The sequence below is a fragment of the Artemia franciscana genome, chromosome 5 (genome assembly GCF_032884065.1).
Source record: "Artemia franciscana chromosome 5, ASM3288406v1, whole genome shotgun sequence".
NCBI lineage: Eukaryota > Metazoa > Arthropoda > Branchiopoda > Anostraca > Artemiidae > Artemia > Artemia franciscana.
Window position 1 is genome coordinate 3,695,425 of NC_088867.1, and position 20,523 is coordinate 3,715,947.

Sequence of the window (20,523 nt, forward strand, 5' to 3'; positions counted from 1 at the left end):
GCTCTCATTATCTAAGCCCTGTGTAGTAGGGTTCACTGGGGGAAAAAATTAGCATTTTCACCTGAAAATGCTGAATATTGAAAAAGGTGGGACTCGTGCATGTGCTAATATCTATAGGAGTAAGAAATTTCATAAGGCACTTTAACATTCTGACAGCTGAGTGAAAATATTTCAACATTGATGTTCTTTGCGTGAAGGAGTGCGCATATAAGTGAAATTATCAACCGCTCAAAGTAAATCTTTACCTACTTTGTTTTTAATCATTAGTTTGTACCAAAATCACCAAATATGGCAGGTATTCTCAAAATTTTGACCTTTAGCATCAATTACAGTCTTTAAATTATGCATGGATTTTCAGTTACTACAGATCATTGGGTAACAAGTGTCAGGTTTTTGCTCAAGTAAAGTCAATTTTTAAGATTAAGTGTTTACTCTACCCCCTCTCCTTGGCCTAGGTAAAATGACTGATCTGGATATAAGCCCAAAAAAAGCCCTATACAGTCTCAACTACCTCAGCTCAACTAAGCTCCACTTACCTGCGGATGCCTCTCAGCTTCATTTTCCCCTTTAGTGTGGATTTTTATTTCTACCTGCATTCCTCACTATAGAGCCTTGTGGGGGGTATAGGATGTTGTGTTCATGTATCTGCTATATGCTTGAAAACGTGTACGATTCATCTAAATGATTACGTTATCTTGCCTTGAAGCCATTTTTACCGCCTAAACCCCCCTTTTTTAAAAGTGAAAAGAACCAAAGTTTTTTCTTACCAATAATTCTCCACTCGTTCTATCACTACTTAGAAGTTTGTTGGGAAAGGTTCCAAATAAGTACAAAGATGAGATGGGCGGTATTCATTTTATGTTTGAGCAGGACGAACCTGGGAGGGGCATAAATGTATTTTTGTCAATTTACTGATGAGTTTGACCTTGGAGGGTAGCGAGGATGAGTTCACCTTGGATACTTATATTGGATTTCGATACATCAACCAGAAATTGGTTGCTAGTTAATTCCCCCCTTCAATCCCTGTTTTTAAATTCATTATTAGCATTGACATAACAAAGTTTCGAATGATAATCATCCCGGAAAAACCACAAGCTGTCAAATATTTATCAGAAGAAGGGGAACCTGGAATTTCAAAATTAAATTTTAGGAGCTTCATTTCTATGGTTTTCAAGGTAAATTCCTCCCAATCTTTTTCTTATCCATTCCTATCCACCTTTTTTGTATTCCTCGTATGCATCCCTATATCCCTTTTGTAGCGATGCCCACAATAGAATCCTATAGAGGGGATGAAAAATCTACAGTTGGGCCCTTTGATGTGCTAACTTTGATGTCGTAATTTTCATCAAAATCACTTTTCATTTTGGGGGATGTCCCCTCTTTTCAAAAATCAGCCAATTTGTCCTCAGCTCAAAAATTTTGGCGTGTAGCTTTAAACTTAATACATTTTTCGTAGTTGGAATCACTATAAAAAGATCTGATTAATGTAGTGTATATATTGTTAATGAAACTCCTTTATTAAGAGTTTCTGTTCTTATTAGCAAGAGTCGCTCCTTCTGTTCTTATTAGCAAGAGTCGCTCCTTACTTACAGTTCGTTACTACGAACTATTTTATTAGTAGGAAAACCAGATTTTCACTTTTTGTGCACTCAAAGATAAATGTGGTTTTTATGTGTCTTTTTTTGTTTTGTTTTTGTAATAAAGCGTCATTATTTCTAGAGAATCATATAATCTTTGGACATGAAGCAATCATGTGTTCGTTGTATGATCAATATTTCTCACGTTTTCTGCCATCGTAACAAAAATTTAGATAAAGTAAGATCAAAATAACTGAATTCCTAGAAATTTAAATTGTAGTTTACATTCCAAGACTATTCCTATTGGGTCAAAGCTACTATCGATAAGCTCATTATAGACTTTTAAGTCAATCAAATTTGAAAAGGCAAATATGTGTTTCCAAGAAAAGAGCAAAGCTAAAACTTAAAACGACCTAGAAATAGCATGCATAAGAACTTGCATCTAAAATAATCCGAAATTACCATCAACCAAGGGATATAACATAGAAGAATGTAAACTACAATGACAAATGAATGAATGAAATTTATTACTCGTAATAGTATAAAAAACAGCAAGTGCGGAGCATTATAAATAAAAAAAAAACGATAAACAACGAAAAACATCAAGCTAACAAAGACAACATGAACTAATTAACCTTTATCAATATGGAAAAAAGGCTGCAGAGGGTCGTAAACGTGAATAAAGTTGATAGAATTTTTACATAAATCACCACTGGAAGACCAAAACCGACAAGGCACGTCTGTTAAACAAAGTCGAGCAATGGCTTTTCTGTTTCAGTGCCATCTAGGAAGTCGGAGGTGGAATTTACAATATCTGAAATAAGCTGCACGTACAATCTGGCGATCTTTCTTACGAAACCGAAGAGCCATGCCTGATAAAAACAAAAGCACAGGGGCGCAATAAGCGTTATAAAAATGCACAAGCCGTTGCGGTTGTAACGGCTTTTGTTTGGGATATTTTCCCGTAAGCGACGCGTAGGTTTTTCACGGCTTGATTTACAAGGGATGGACAGGTAGTGGAAAGTTTTGGGCCGAAACACTGACCAAGCCAGCTAACTAAAGAAGAATATGGTAGAACTGCAGTCCCAGTAACGAGTGGAGCGACCGCATAAGGTTTATTAAAACAAATAAGCTAGCATTTAGACGCATTAACTGATAGTCCGATCTTAGATAGTTCATTGGTTAATGTGGTAAAACTGGAAAGCAACCCACAGCGAGTCCGGGCAATAAGTAGAAGGTCGTCTGCATATGCAACAGATGACAAACCAATATTACCGTAAAAAATAGAACTTCTAAGGGGACACACGCACAATGCAAGCACACATTTAAATATACTAGGAGGCAACACGGCACCTTGCCAAACTCTCCCTTATTAATTTTTACCGGGTCAGATATTTGGCCTTTCCAGGTAACTTGAATTTCAGACTTTGAATACCAAGAAGACAATAAAAATAGTACAGAAGGATTAACACCTAAAGACGCGAGGGAAAATAGAGCCTGAGAATGCACAATATTGTCGAAGTCCCAGAAATGTCAACAGTAAGACAATACAAAGACATTTTTGTTTTAATGGCTTCTTTCATGAGCCGGCTTAAAACATGATGTGAATGGGAGCAACCGAAACTTTTCCACAACCAAACTGCAAAGGTGTAAAATCACATTTCGACTCAATTTTCGGTAGTAATATATGTTCAAGCAACTTACTTAAAAAACACGATACTTTAATGGGACGATAATTTCCACATGACCTGGGGTCCTTGCCGGGCTTTTGAATAGACGTTACACGGCCACAAAGGAAACTATCATTAACAAGCAACTGTGCTAGGCAAGACTGGAGAAGTATTTGTAGATGGTTGAATAGAGCAGGACAATCACAAGCAAAAAAAAGGTAAGAGAGGCCGTCACCATCAAGGCTATTTGGACGCTAAGTTTTCTTAAAGCCCGACGAATATCAGACATTGCTACAGGCTGGACATGACTCTGCAGGAGATGGTATGTTAATAGCGGTTCAAATAACTTATAATAAAAATACTGAAGAAAACTATTAAATACACTGAACATGCGCTAATCATGATCAACATAGTTAGCTTGCTGGAGACAAGATAGGACAGATGGGAAACATTTCACACTGTTAATAACCTTATTCCAGGAGGCCTTATTGGTGGGGCCTGGCCATGCATTCATGCGTGCTCTGTTCAAACCGGCCTTATAATCAAGTTTACACTTTTGTTTCACAGAGAACACAGCTCCGGACGATAGTTGGTCACATGATATCCACATACGCAGCCAAAATTTGGCTTTTTGCTTAGCACGTTTTACTTCAGGATCAACGTTCCAATTAGGCTTCCTAGTACCAATCCGAACTTTATCCATAGGCACTGCAGCTTTGGAAGCTGATTTAAGGCAATGGACAATTTGATAATAATAGCAATTTAGGTCAACTCTACTTAAAGGTGAGGAAACTGACGTTTGCAGCAGAAGATAGGGCAATTTTTTGATCGGCAGTAAAGCAGTTAGCGTAGCAAGGTGTAGGGGTATATTAGCACGATCCCAGTTCAGCTTCGTATGCCACTTTGGCTGAGCCGAAAGTGTCTGGCCAGATAGCTCACAGGACAAATCACAGCTAAGAATAAGGTGATCTTCATCAATCTTCTCTTCGTCCACACTGACAATCGATGATAATAAGCTAGAACTGGAAGTGATCACGTGATCCAGGTTCGATTTTGAACAGCCTCTGTTGTGAATATAGGTGAATAGGAGGCACTTATCTGCGACATGATACTTATAGTGATTCATATAGTGACTTATAGTGATACTTATAGTGATATAGCTAGGAAGTGATTCTAGCAGGAGGGTTGACCTATTGGAGGTCATGAAACTGACATGAAACAGTTAAGGTCTCCAGCTAAAACCCAATTTAGGTCTTTTAAACACAGACTTTTGAGTAGAGACTTTAAACTGGAGCAACATTAAACTGGACTTTAAACTGGAGCAACAGTTTCTTACTGTTTTAAAAAGTAGAGTTAAGAGAAAGAGTCAAACTTTAGCGTAAAGAGCGAGGCGTTGAGGAGGAAAAGCCCCTTTCATATACGGAGTAATTTCTGTTCGTTTTAAGTTTTAATGTTGCTCCTTACTTTCATTTAAAAAAAACTTGTTTATTTATTTAATTTTCAGTTTAAAAATTGGGTTTGTTTTTAATTATATTATGATCATGTTTTGGTATATATATTGGGTATATCGAATATATCGGGTTATATATCTCGGGTTTATGTATAACAAATGGATTTATTGTTAATTATATATTAACCATGTTTTGATATATTTCATTAGGATTAAACAAACTTCATTTCCTTAGAATCTTGTATTCAACAGACAAGTACCAGCGAAATTCCTTAGTTTTGCTTTACAATTTCTCCAAGATAGTTTTTGCGTTGAAAAACATAGAGGGATGTACAGCAGGGCTATTGTCAACAAAAGATTACAGTATGTGCTCTTCCTTTTATGTTGAATTATGTCAAGTAAATTTCTTATTTTATTTTGCTATTTCTCCAAGATAACTGGCCCCATACATACATAAACCAGTAATTCGAAGCTTCGAATAACACATGACTTCAAAAAGGAATATTTCTAATTTCACTGATCTTATGTTTTGTGGTTAAATTTAATGCTTTATTTTTAATTTAAACTAAATTACAATAACATTACAGCATTTAGATTAAATTATTTATTATAAATTGTAGTTATTATTAATATTATTATTATAATTATAATTTTCATTATTCATATTTATATAAACTACATTAATTACATTGAATTTTGCTTTATTAAACCTTTTAAGCAACTAGTCGCCAGGCTTCTTGATAAAAGCTGAACTTTTTAAACTCATAGATTCCTTGACAAAGCTGCTAAAATTGTTAACTATATTACTGTGACAAGGGAACATATATGGAACATAAGGGAACCATGATACTTATTGTAAAAGAGTTTTAAAGGCCACACTTCGAATAAGCCGTCCTCTTCTGGCTGAAATCCGGTTTGAAATCCGGTTGATTCCGGTTTGAAAACTTGGGAAGTCCCGGGTAATGTTCAAAAGTGTAAAGTGTGTATGAAATTAGGATCCAAGGCCCTAAATTTGTTCTTAAGAAATCGGTTCAAAAACTTGGGTCTATTTTTACTGTTCCTGGTACTTTAAAACCATAAGCCTCCTAGGCAACTAGTCGCCGGGATTCTGGATCAAAGCTGAACTGACACAGTTGCTAAAATTGTCAACCATATTGCCATGATAAGGGAACATATATGGAGCATGTGCGAACACATGTGTAAACCTACGGTTACGGCGATGCTTATTTTGATAGAGTTTTAAAGGCTGAACATTGAATGAGCAAAGTTTTTATTCCCTTTGAAAAACTTGGTAATGATTGAGAATCGTAAAGCTTGTGTGAAATCAGGATCCAAGGTCCTTAATATCTCCTAGCTTCAAGGTATTAAACAATTTTGAAGTTACGCGCTGATAGATATGTAATTTCTTTTTGATTTCTGGAAATCACGTCACCCAATAAAAATTTATTTATGTTAAAATCTACATGAATATTTAAATGTTGGATAATAATGGGTTTGTAACATAGCTCCTGATTAACTCAAATCTTATTCTGATCAACCCATTTGGCTGATCGTTCATTCAACTAAACCCTCGTTCAAACAACTCAGCCTCTATTTAGCTCTACCTCCTTGCAGCTCCCCATTGAACTCAACCCCATTCATCGCGATCCTCTTGCCATTCAGCCCTCATTTAACACAACACTCATTTAACTTAACCCCCATGCAAGTTTTCCAATTTATCTCATTCCCCATGCAACTTAACTCCTTTTAACTCGAACCTTGTCTAGTAAATTCAACCCAACCTAATTTAAGCGTTGAATTTTGTGGGTTTGGGCTGGAAAACAAATTAATTGTTTTTTCTTTTGTTTCCGATTAGAGTTAAAACATTAGTTTTTCTAGCCGGCAAAAATTGCGACAAAACTAAGCTAAAACTTAAGAAGGAAGAAGGTAATTTTAATTCACAATCGGTGGGATAGAATGATTTCAGTTGGAAATTTAAAAAGACTTTTTCTGTAGAGTAATCCTTATAATTTGGGAATCAACTCGTTGTACAAGCAAATAATAAAAATAAATTTTCCACAAAATAAATTAAGAGACAGATGAAAAGTTTCTTATTAAAGGCTTCTTATTAAATGTTTCTTATGGTTTATTTTTTTTTCTTTTTTCCTCGATGACACGAGAATTTTAATTTGTATTTTATTGTCGGGTGATGTGAGGGTCGCTGTTTCATGGGGACTGCCGGTGAGTTGATCTTTTTTCCTTGCATATTTATATTTAGGTGTTAGTATGTTTATGACAAGTTTTATGATTCTTTATTTATTGTATGCCGTTTCCCAAATAACGGGCCATTGAGCCCTTTGGGATATTGTTTTTGTTATTGTTATTTTATGAAAATAAATAGAATTTGAACTTGAACATGTGTACATGCACAATTATGCTAAAAAAAATTTTTTTTTTCTTTTAGATAGGAATTCAGAAGTCTTTTTTTTCAAGCAATTTTCTTGAAAGAACTCATTAAGTTTTGCTTTTAATCAGATATATGAGCTAGCAATTCGATCAGATTTTAACTTTCAACCTTCATATTAAAATTTTTTCAGTTATCTGTGACGAAGGAATGAAAGAATGCATGTACAGCTGTGCAGCAACTGAAGAAAGCAGATTGAAAGTGTTGCAAAATGCTATTGCCGGCATTAATACAGGAGAAAACTGCGATCAGGGCTCGGAGAATAGTAAGCTTTTCTGCCTTTTTTTCAAGCATGAATACTAGTCAGCATCTACTATGCTTCAAATTGTAGCCTCAAATCTAAAAGTTGGTGTTTTAAATTGAGATATTTTGTCTCAAAAATAGTTTTGAATAATAGACTATGAGAAATTAATTGTATTGTTTATCAAAGTTTAGTCACTAGCTTAGACTTAGAAAAGAGCAATGTACCTACCCTACCCTCGGTCTTAGCATACAGAATATATACTCATAGAAAGTTGGGAGAGGGTCTAATTAACCACAAATTAAGATTTTTGGTGTCCAAAAATAAATTACGATTTTTAATCAACAACCAATTTAACAGTCACAATTAATTCCTATACTGAGACTACAACCTAATGGTCATGATAACTAAGAGTTTAACATAGGTTTTCATTGGGGAATGGGGGGGGGTTGATATTTAAGTGATACGAATACTCTATGTAATAAGCAACATCCAAGCAAGTCAAGCAAGAGGTTGCTTGGCTTGCTTTATATAGAGAACTGAATCAGATGATATTCAAATATATTTTATATATATTAAAACAAAAACAGCCCTGGAAGTACGCTTAACGAAGGCGAAAAAGCGGCCAAAACTGAGTTACTTTCGTCAAGGTTACGACCAAAGTTTGGTTCTTTTACAATATAAATTTGTTAAGAAAATTAGTAGGAGTTATGTTGAAGTATCTGTTTTATTTTCATAATTCACTAGCTAAAAATCACCGTTATTGTCGTTTTTCTTTTGTTTTCTTCACTTTTCGTTTTTTATGTTTTCGTACGTCATGTGTACCTAGAGCAATCTCAGAACCTACGTAAAACATATTTCTATGGGCAACTTTGAATTTAATGAATTTTAGATATTTGGAGCCACCATAAAAATTACATCACTCTTATGTATATAATGTCTGTTAAACTTCTTTTTTTTCAATAGTCTTGATTACTATTAGCACGAGATACTCTTTACTGGAGCTAATTATTCAAATAACATCGTTCATGGCACTAGCCCACTGAAAATTTAATGTCTGATATGCCACTAGCCATATTTTTGTATGTTTAATCTTCTTCATAAAGAATCAACACACAGGTTTTCAGGGATGACTTCTCCTGGGACTCCATTCCAAGAAGAATTGCAGTGTCTTGTATTGCTCTTTTCCATGCACTAAATGCTGAGTATCTCCTCTTTCAGGTATTTTTTTTAACACGTTTTCAGATTTTCGTTTACTTTGGGCTAGAATTCATTCTTTACTTGGCTGTAGCTATTGCTGCAACCATGATCGGACCACACCTTGTTTCTATGCGTTTGTTTAATTGGCTTGGCAAACGATGGTACTAGTCAAGATAGTTTGTTTTGGGGGGATGTTTGAACATACAGAAAGCTTGCGTTTTTATGTCTAAATTTTGACTAGGAATGCGCATAACTCAAATTTTAAGAGGGGTAGCAAAATGACTTTTTCCCGGCCGAGGGGGGGGGGCAGGTACAATGGTACATAACGGCCCTTTTCACTCAGAGCTGAAACAATTGTTGTTCCAAAACAAACTGAAAACAATCCTTGTTTCGAGCGGGAGGCTCCTGGTTATTATAATATCGAAAAAAAGCATCATAACCAAGATTGTTTTACTAAACAACAAATGAATGTGGATTATTAGTTTAATACTTATATACTGAATATTTATTCCTTAAATTATTGGCAATTTTGGATTTATTAAAGTTAAAAAAAAAAGTCAAAAACGCTTGAAATATGTTTTGTTCTCAATAAAGTGAAAATTATGTTTCGGTCTTCAGAAAGCGTGAGGGGCGTCAGCCCCACTAATCGTAGTTTCTGCTCGTTTTGAGTTTGACTCGACTATTTCTAGTAATTTCTGTTCGTTTTGGGTTTCATTTATCTATTTATGATTATTTTCGGTAGTTGGACACTTGGAAACCTATTTGAAATTTTTTTTTCTGCTCATTTTTGGCTTAATGTAGTTTTAGTTTTGAATTAATTTATAAGTTTTTAAGTAAAATAGTCTTTTTAATTGGAAAAGAAAAGAATAATAGTTTTGGTTTTTTTTTTGGTTTCTTTTTGGTTTTTCTGTGTGAATCTATAATTTGGCTTACTATTTATATATTGGAGAAAGTTTTTCAACAATTTTAGTAACATACAACCTTTCGAAAATCTGGACTCACATAGTATTATTTCATTTAGATTTACACATCATCATCAAGTTTTCCTGAAAAGAGCTTTCTGAAAGTTTTCTGTAAACAATATATCGTTTCAAAATTCCCTAAAATGTTTACCTTAATAGCCTTAGCTTTAGTAGCAGTAATACCACTACCACTAGTAAAAGTAGTAGCAGCAGAATTAGAAGTAGTGGCCTTAGCTTTTGTAACAGTTGCAGTAGTAGCAGCAGTAGTAATAGTAACAGCAGCAGCAGTGGTAGTAGAAGCAGTAGTAGAGTTAGAAGCAGTACTAGTAGGATACAAATATTGCCTCTATTGCCTTGGTTAGTCCACCCTCCCCCAACAACTCCTATAGATTTCAACTTCACACACCAGATCGTTCCTAAGATATTGCTGATGCACCCTTTTGCAGCCTGTATGCAGACGGCGTGTTGTGATTCAACTCAATTTCCCCCTTAACATCTCCTGGAAATTTCAGTTACCCTTAGTTGTAATAGCGGTAACAGTAGTAGTAGTAGGGGTGCTAGAAGGGGTACTAGTTTTAGACCTAGTAGTGGCTTTCACAGTAATAGTACTAGAAATAGTAGCAGTAGTAGTATTAACATGTTTCCTTTTGGTCAGTTGAACATCTCCCTCATCAAGCTCTGGAAGTTTCAAGTTAATACAACTAGCCATTGCTACGATATTGCCCGATATACCTTTTTGATAACCTATATATTCATAATGTGGTTCAGTTTAGTTGATCTTTTCCCTCAGCACTTCCTAAAATTTTGGTCTTAATGCTCTTAGCGTTACTAATAGTTGTAATAAAAGTAGTAGTGGAAGTAGTCATGGTAGTAAAAGTAGCAGTGGAAGTAGTATTAGTAGTAGCGTGCATATATTGTCTTTTGGTCAATTGATCCTCCTCTTTAACCATTCCCTAAAAGTTCTAACTTAATTTTCTATTCTATTCCTGAGATCTTTTCACAATTTGAATGCACAATAATAGACATAGTGTATTTTGATTTAGATCAGACTTCCCCTCTGTAATCTCTCTAATTCTTATCTGCATACTCTTAGGTTTAACAGCACTAGTATTGTATTAATAGTGGTAGTAGTAGGAGCAGTAGTGGCAGTAGTAGTGTTGCACTAGTGGTAGTAATAGTGGCGGCAGCAATAGTAATAGCAGTAGATAATGTACATTTTGTCTTTTGGCCAGTTGAATATCCCCGTATGATGTAAGTTTTAGCTTGATACGATAAGCTATTTCAAAGTTGTTGCTGATTCGCCCTTTAGACAATCTGTATGAATATACTATTTTCTAATTTAGTTAAGCTTTCCCCTTAAAATTTCTTCAAATTTTCACTTCGCTATCCTTAGCACTCGCTACAGAAGCAGTAGTTGTAGTAGAAGTTGCGGTAGAAATGGTAGTAGTAGTAGTAGTTGTTGTTGTTGTTGTTATTGTTGTTGTTGTTGTAGCAGCAGTAGCGGTAGGAGTAGTAGTAGTAGCACTAGTAGTGGTTGTAGTTGTAGTAGCTTGCAAATGCTGCCTCTGGGCCAATTAGTTTTCTCCTTTAAGCATTCTTTGGAAGTTCCAACTTAATTCCCCAAATACATTCGTGAAAGAAATCCTTTCGACAATCTGCATGCATATAGTGCGTCATGATCTAGTTCAAGTTTTCCCTCTATATTCTGTCAGACTTTCACCTCCATACCCTTAGCCTTAAAGCTACTATTATCATAGTATTAGTTGTAGTAGTAGGTTCAGTAGTGGTGTTGCATTAGTAGCAGTAGTAACAGTAGTAGTAGAAGTATTAATAGTAGTAGCAGTATACCCACGTTGTCTTTTGACCAGTTGAATATCCCCTTATGATTCCCTTGAAGTTTCAGCTCGATACAGTAAGCCATTCCAAAGATATTGCTGATACTTTCTTTTGACATTCTGTATGCACATAGAATGTTTTGGTTTAGTTTCAATTTTCCTCTCAACGTTTCCTCATATTTTCGCTTCAATATCCCCAGCCTTTGTAGTACTCCCTACAAAAGCAGTATCTGTAGCGTCAGTAGCACTAGTAGTAGTAGTAGTAGTAGTAGTAGTAGTAGTAGTAGCAGTAGTAGTAGTAGTAGTAGTAGTAGTAGTAGTAGTAGTAGTAGTAGTAGTAGTAGTAGTAGTAGTAGTAAAAGTAGTAGTAGTAGTAGTAGTAGTAGTAGTAATAGTATTGTGCAAATATTGCCTTTTTGGTCAGTTGATCATCCTTCATAACATTTCCTTTTAAGTTCTAAATTAATACATTTAGTCATTCCTCAAATATGCCCTTTGGACAGCCTGTGTGCACATAAAATGTTTTGATCTAGTTCGACTCTCCCCTCAATGTTTTTGAAAGGTTAATCTGAATGCTCTTCGTCTTTTTGGGAACTAAAGGTCAAACATATCCACCTTTATTCAATGACAAATACTATGTATAAACAAAGGGCGAGTTGCATAACTTAAGCCCTTGCCCTGAAGACTGTGGGGGGTGACATCCCAAAAGACGTATATGCTGGACCTTTCACTTATGTTGAATAAAATAACTATCTGAAAATTTTTATTGGATATGTTTGGGAAATGGATAGGTGCAGGAGGGCCGTGCTGGTTGTCTTCCAATCATTTTTACCTCTCAAAAAGGGCACTAGAACTTTCAGTTTCTAATCGAATGACCTCCTTTCGAAGTTTCCGTGACGACTTATTCTATATGAATTGCTTTGGATAAGCTATTAGTCACATTCACTGCCAATTGTATTTTTAATTATAATTTTTGTGACAACTTTCTTAGAAGAACTCACTAGAAAAAAAAATTAAACAAAGTTGAGGTCAAGCCTAAAATATATTAACAAGAATAAGTAAAGGAAGTAAATAGCTCGCAAATTTAACCCAAGGCATTTGTAAGACAAATAAAAATATTTCGATACAATTCACAAAATTTCCGTTTTCTAATTAAATTAAGTGAAAATTAAGTAACGCGTTCGATTTTAATTAAAACAATGAAATTTTAAATAAAAAAAAATTTATGCAAGCAGTGATAAAGCCTATACTTTTATTATTTAAATAAAAAAGCACTTTTTTTCATATCTCAGTGTCTTTATTAAAATTTTTATCCAGTATTATATTTTCTTTTCGTACAGTACTAAACTACAACTCGAATAAATTGTTTTGGAAGAATCGTTACTGGGGTAGATTCCCCGGTGACTACCCGTAGCTTTTAGCACTGGGCCAACCGACACACTGGCAATCTTCTCATAGCTTGTAGTGAAGACTTTACTGCTCCATGAAAATTAATAACTTGAGAAGAACAAGAATTAAATTATTTGATTCAACTTATTTATTATCCATTGTGGGATAGCGTAATTAAAATACCAGCTACACCGCAGTCATGTAATGTAAATAAATAGGGGTGAATCTCCAACATTTTTATTGGGGGAGGGCAGAGGGGTCCATATCCGGATAGTCAAAGGGCGTAGAGTATATAATAATTTTTTATTCACATTATTAAGGGAGAAACTGCCCCCTTGTCCCCCCCCAAAAAAAGACCCTTTCAACATGAAAACCCAAGACTAATAAATTATCCAGATTCTCTGTAAATGTTAACATAGCACATTTACAAGTGGAAAAGGAAATTTTAAGCGGCAAAAAATTTGCTTGAAACCTATATCTAATTCGTCTTGATTTCGCAAAAATTTTTTGGTCTACGCCTTTATTATTGGCGCTATTCGGAGGGGGTATAATAGTGATCCTTTCATTGTGACAATCTGTTTTGTGTAAGTCTGCATAAATATTAAATTCACATGCCTACTGGCACACAGATGGAGAATGCGTTGCGGGACATCATTAAACCTCCACAAAAAATTTCTGGGTGCGGAGGGGGGGGAGCAAATGCTACCTGGAGCATTGTTTTCAATGGTAATATTTATATTTTACCATTTGTATACATCGTTTCAATGCAATTAAACATATTTATATAATGTATTTAAACATCAGAAATGCTCTACACTTGTATCATTTGTCAGATTAGTTGCTCTCCAATCACTTTTAACTATTAAAACGGGCAGTAGAACTTCTAATTTTCAATTGAATGAGCCCCTTCCGAAATTTTTACAATCGACCCTTTCATATGAAGTACCTCTGGGGGAAAAATGATAATATAACATTGAAGCCTTATTGGCTTTACTATACGTAACGCTGTAGCATTCCTTCTGATAACTTTCTTTACGAAAGTCTAGTCTCTCTCACGTAAGAATTTAATCTGCTTGATAAAAGGTCAAATTCGCGCAGGATGGCTTCAGAGGTTTGCATGAGGTTTTGATGAGGTTTTTCATGAGGTTTGGATAGATTGGTCTAAGAAGCCTTCCTAATAACGTTTTGTCTTTATTTAGCTTTATCCCAGATTAATCAAACAGTTCGTGGTTACGAACTGTAATAAGGAGCGACCCGGCTCAGAATTTTGATACTAAAAGATACATCAAAAGGATCGGATTTTCATGCTGATTTTATCTACAAAAATATGGAATTTCGTATTTTTTGTCAGAAGTTCACGGGTGCATGTTTTTTTTTTTTTTTTTTTTTTTTTTTTTTTTTTTTTTTTTTTTTTTTTTTTTTTTTTTTCAAAGGTCATCATATCGACCAAGTGGTCCTAGAACGTCGCAAGAGGGCTCATTCTAACGGAAATGAAAAGTTCTAGTGCCCTGTTTAAGTGACCAAAAAGTGGAGGGCACCTAGGCCCCCTCCCACGCTCATTTTTCCAAAGTCAACGGATCAAAATATTTTTTATAGCCATTTTGCTCAACATAGTCGAAAACCATAATAACTATGTCTTTGGGGATGATTTACTCCTCCACAGTTCCCGGGGGAGGGGCTGCAAGTTACAAACTTTGACTAGTGTTTACATAAAGAAATGGTTATTGGAAAGTGTACAGACGTTTTCAGGGGGATTTTTTGGTTTGGGAGAGTTGAGGGGAGGGGGCTATGTGGGACGATATTTCCTTGGAGGAATATGTCATGATGGAAGAGAAATTCAATGAAAAGGGCGCAGGATTTTCTAGCATTACTATAAAAAAAAAATGAAAAAATAAACATGAAAAAGTTTTTCAGTTGAAAGTAAGGAGTAGCATTAAAACTTAAAACGAACAGAGATTATTACGGATATGAGGGATTCTTCTTCTCATAAATACCTCGCTCTTTATGCTAAAGTATTTTTAGTAATCTTAACTATTTATTCTACGGCCATTCTGATTCAGGGGGTCATTCTTAAAGAATTAGGACAAAACTTAAGCTTTAGTGTAAAGAGCGAGGTATTAACGAGGTGACAAACCCCTTCATGTAGATAATAAAAATATAAGAATATGGAAGTTTGTTGCGTAAGTTAATTTTTAACTTACGTATATTTTTTACTAATAAAAATGTTCGTTAAAAATTAAAAGTTCTAGTTACCTTTTTAAGTAACTCGAAAATTGGAGGGCAACTAGGCCTCCTTCCCCACCCCTTATTTCTCAAAGTTGTCTGATCAAAACTAGGAGAAAGCCATTTAGCCAAAAAAAAAATCAATATGCAAATTTCATTTGAATAATTTATGTGCGGAGAGCCAAAATCAAAGATGCATTAATCCAAAAACGTTCAGAAATTTAATTAAAAAAACTTGTTTTTTTAACTGAAAGTAAGGAGCGACATTAAAACTTGAAACGAACAGAAATTACTCCGTGTATGAAAGCGGCTGTTCCCTTCTCAACGCTCCGCTCTTTACGCTAAAGATCTTTACTGTTCAATAAAGTAGAATTGAGAAAAAAAAGTCAAACTTTAGCGTAAAGAGTAGGGTGTTGAGAGGGGAACAGCCCCTTTCATACACGGAGTAATTTCTGTTCGTTTTAAGTTTTGATGTTGCTCCTTATTTTCAGTAAAAAAAAACTAGTCTTTTTTATTTAATTTTACGAAACAAGACACAAAGCTATTTCAATAATTAATCTAATTTTTAATATTAAATGAATGCAGTGCTATTGCAATTATTATAAAATATTGTGGTTATTATATCGTTATTACTTTTTCTTCTTGTTTGATCTATTGTGGAGATACTTTTGTACAATTTCATCTCTGGAATCAAGTTCCAGGAACTGCGTCGGAATGTTGCAGCTAAGATCAGACATCAGATTCCTTATTACCATGTCGATATCAATCCTAGTGCGCCATTACTGGGCATTTTGTCGTTACGTCTTCTTCTTCTTGCTTGGGTTATTATTGGGGCTTTCGTCCTATTTCATCCCCAGAATCAAAATTCAGGCCACGTGGGTTGTTGCGGCTGAGATTGAACTCACGGTCTCGTACTACCAAGAAAATATCAATCCCAATGCGCCACCACAGGATTAAAAATACAGTAGAAATGTTCGATTCATTTAATTGAAGATCATTGCGCTATCAAGTACAATAAATATTTAAAAAAATAATTATTAGCTTCAGATTGCAATAAAGACTTTAGAGTAGCTAGTCTGGAAGATCCGAGTCGAATCAAACAGTTCGTGGTAACGAACTGTAGTAAGGAGCGACCCGGCTTAATAGTGACCAAAACTCTAAAAAACGGAATCTTGATACCAATAGCTACATCAAAAGAATTGCATTTTAATGTTGACTTTAAATATATAAGTTTCATCAAGTTTAGTCTTACCCATCAAAAGTTACGAGCCTGAGAAAATTTGCGTTATTTTAGAAAATAGGGGGAAACACCCCCTGAAAGTCATGGAATCTTAACGAAAATCACACCATCAGATTCAGCGTATCAGAGAACCCTACTGTAGAAGTTTCGAGCTCCTATCTACAAAAATGTGGAATTTTTTTTTGCCACAAGGCAGATCACGGATGCGTGTTTATTTGTTTTTTTGTTTTTTTTGTTTTTTTTGTTTTTTTTTTCCAGGGGTGATCGTATCGACCCAGTTGTCCTAGAATGTTGCAAGAGGGCTCATTCTAACGGAAATGAAAAGTTCTATTGCCCTTTTTAAGTGACCAAAAAAATTGGAGGGCACCTAGGCCCCCTCCCACGCTAATTATTTTCCCAAAGTCGACGGATCAAAATTCTGAGATAGCCATTTTATTCAGTGTAGTCGAAAAACCTTATAACTATGTCTTTGGGGACGAATTACTCCCCCACAGTCCCCATGGGAGGGGCAACAAGTTACAAACTTTGACCTGTGCTTACATATAGTAATGGTTATTGGGAAGTATACAGGCGTTTTCAGGAGGATTTTTTTGGTTGGGGGGAGGGGTTGAGAAGAGAGGGATATGCTGGGGGAACTTTCCATCGGGAATTTGTCATGGGAGAAGAAAATTTCCATGAAGGGAGAGTAGGATTTACTAGCATTATTTAAAAAAACAATTAAAAAATAAATGTGAAAAAGCTTTTTCAGCTGGAAGTAAGGAACAGCAATAAAACTTAAAACAAACAGAAATTATTACCCATATGAGGGGCTCACCTCCTTCTAATACCTCGCTCTTTACGCTAAAGTATTTTTAGTAATTTCAAATATTTATTCTACGGCTTTTGTGATTCAGGGGGCATTCTTAATGAATTGGGATAAAATTTAAGCTTTAGTGTAAACAGCGAGGTACTGACGATGGGGCGAATCCCATCATATATGTAATAAAAACATGAGAATACAAAAGTTCTTTACGTAAGCTAATTTATAAGTTACGTAAATCTTTTACCAATAAAAATATTCGTAAAAAATTAAAAGTTCTAGTTGCTTTTTTAATTAACCAAAAAATCGGAGGGCAACTAGACTTCATCCCCCGCTCTTTTTTTCTCAAAATCATTCGATCAAAATTACGAGAAAGCTGTTTAGCAAAAAAAAAAAAAAATATGCAAATTTCGTTTTGATTATTCCTCTGCGGAGAGCCAAAATCAAAACATGCATTGATTCAAAAACGTTCAGAAATTAAATAAAAAAAAACAAGTTTTTTTTAACTGGAAGTAAGGAGCGACATTAAAACTTAAAACGCACAGAAATTACTTCGTATATGAAAGAGGCTGCTACCTCATTAACGTCCCGCTCTTTACGCTAAAATTTTTTACTGTTTTAAAAAGAAGAATTGAGAGAAAGAGTCAAACTTTAGCGTAAAGAACGGGGCGTTGATGAGGTAGCAGCCTCTTTCATATACGAAGTAATTTCTGTGCGTTTTAAGTTTTAATGTCGCTCCTTACTTCCAGTTAAAAAAACTTGTTTTTTTTTTATTTAATCCTAGAAAAAATGGATACATAACTGCAGCAATCACTATGTAAAGTTTTCTTTTTGGGACTCCTGACCTGATTCAACCTCTTGTGTATTGTATATGTCCGGAGTGTGGGGGTGGATCTCCCAGTATTATTTTTTGTACAAAATATAGACAAAATAGGTTGTCAGATCTAATCAAATATTGAGGAAAGCTGTTGTAAGTTGTCAGTATGAGCCGTCCTAGCCAAGTGGTTAGCGCTCCGGACTTAAAATCCCGAGGGGTTCGAATCCTAGTGTCGCTGGTTATTTGGTTCTGAACGGGGTCAATGGTGTGACCCTGTAAGCTCAGACAGAGTCAACCTGGGTCTAAATTGAACCCGGAGAAATCTGGAGGAAAACACGGGAAGCGTAAGATGATTTTCCCCCAACCACACATTGCACTTTTGGCCGAAGGTAATGAATCAGGAGATCGGTATCTGCGCAACGCAGACCATTGGTCAGCATGCGGAAAAGTTTGTTTTTAAGTATGTTTTAAGCATCCCACTTCATTTACAATAAGTACATTAAAATAGCAAAATTTGAAAATTGAAGTTATTTAAAATCTGAGATACAAAAAAAAACTAAATTAATTGCAATAATAATTTGGGGCTATGATATAAGTTTTGAACGACATCTATTTATTCAGTAACAATAGTTGTGTTAAAATTAAATACCCTTTGAATTTTTTTTAGGGCCCCTTTATGCATCGCTTCTTACCAAAGATGCAGGATTCACTGGGAAAGAAGTCAATGGTACATCAGACAAAGTGGATTTAGTAAGCTATGAATTGTGGTTAAGCACAGTTATATTTTTGGCGTTTGCCATTGTGATGTCACTGGTTACTTTCGGATTTACTGTCTACAATGCACTAGGAAACCCAATCTTGACCATTGTTGGTCCTAGGGGACTTTACATTTGGAATGGAGCCTCAAGTAAGCTGAACTTAGAATGTCTAAACAAGGCTGAAAGACAGCATTGTTTAAGCCTAAATTGACCTTGTTTTTGAACCATATCCTTTTTTATCGCTTTTTGCATTTTTTTTTACTTTTGAATCGTTTATATATTTCACTAGTTATTATTAGCTTTAATATTTTTAACAAAGTATTCCCTTTTTCGTTTTTATGCAACTTCGGCCTATATGAGCTCGTGACAAACTTTTTCTTGAAACAAGTAACTTATATATGTCTTGTAAGTAAAAATCTATCTAATTTAGACATATTTATGGTTGTTTTCAAACTAGGATTTCTTTTTAGCTTAATGCTTATTTTGAGCAGTTTACTGAAGCTTACTTATAAGTTTGAGAATGTTTTAGTATGTTTGAATATTTTCGATTTAAGATTTGTGGACTGGCTTATCATCTCACTTAATATAACGCTTAATGGCTTATTCATGTTTTAGAAATTTTGAAAATTTTACAAGGAATACTCTATCTTCTGTGTGAAAAACCATCTTACCATTCACACGCATACGCTTCTCAAATGACGAAAGAAAATATTACGTCCCTCTAGCCCTTAAAAGTCTGTTTCTATGTCCGAAACAGAAAGAATGTGACTAAAATTTTGTTTACAATTTTGTTTTTGTAAGCTATAGAAAAATTTTCTGACAATTCTAAATACCATTGGAAAGAATTCGATCGTTTTTTTTTTGGCAAAAATTGATAAGAATCCACACACAATTTTGAAATTATGTGACAAAATCTTGGAACTTGGAAAAAAACAAATTTTAGCATAAACTCAAAAGCAAAAATAAAGTTTTTACATAAAGCTTAAATAAAATAAAGCTTACATAATAAATAATTGCATTTAAATAAATTTAAAATAAAGCTTACAATTTTGTTTTTCTAAGCTATGGAAAAATTTTATTACAATTTTCTAGGGAATTTTCTGACAATTCTAAATGCCATTGGAAAGAATTCGATCGTTTTTTTTTGTCTTTGTTTTTTTGGCAAAAATTGATAAGAATCCACACACAATTTTGAAATTCTGTGACAAAATCTTGGAACTTGGAAAAAAACAAATTTTAGCATAAACTCAAAAGCAAAAATAAAGTTGTAAATTTTTGCTTCAAAAATACCTGTGGATGATTTTTCTGTCTGACAGTTTTGTCCTGCATTTTATACTTGTCATGAAGATTGACATGCTGTTTTAAATAAAATGCTGTTTTTAGTTATTTACTTATTAAGTTTAGTTATTAATTCTCAATTAATATTACCCTAATAACTTAATCGCCTTTACTTTGCAGATAGAGACTAAGGTCCATGTTGGATTTGTCCGATTCTAAAGCTAAGGTCCAAATTGGATCTGTTTCGGTGATTGGTAAAACACAAAGATGTTAGTAGTTAATAACAAACAAACTTTTGCTAATTAGCAGTTCTGTTTCTATAAGCTAAAAGAACATTGATTTAAACAACTATCTCTTGCTTTTAGGACAGCAAAAACAGGTCTTAAGTGAGTTGACTTGGGTTCGTATTTGCACGGACTTTTTTATTTAGTCCATATTTATATATTGTTTTTTAATTTAATAAATCATCAATAAATTCATATTAAATTACATTATTTTTTACTAAATATTAATTCAATGATTTACAGACACTTGGCAACTGATTTTTTATCTTTCACACAACTCCACTGATAAGCGAATCACTGTGCAGTCCTTCGCTCGTCCTTGCATGCTCTATAAGTTAGTCTCTAGAAATTACTTAC

The 20,523-nt window shown here is 34.5% G+C and overlaps 1 protein-coding gene across 2 annotated transcripts in view; it reads left to right on the top strand.

The window, feature by feature from the left end:
* The window catches only part of LOC136026891 (uncharacterized), a 38,139-nt gene that overhangs the window by 14,289 nt on the left and 3,327 nt on the right, over window positions 1-20,523 (top strand). For both annotated transcript variants that reach the window (XM_065703697.1, XM_065703696.1), the window contains exons 2-3: window positions 7,274-7,405; window positions 18,514-18,753. In XM_065703697.1, the coding sequence (XP_065559769.1) occupies window positions 7,274-7,405; window positions 18,514-18,753 (372 nt within the window). The remainder of the gene's footprint in view (window positions 1-7,273; window positions 7,406-18,513; window positions 18,754-20,523) is intronic.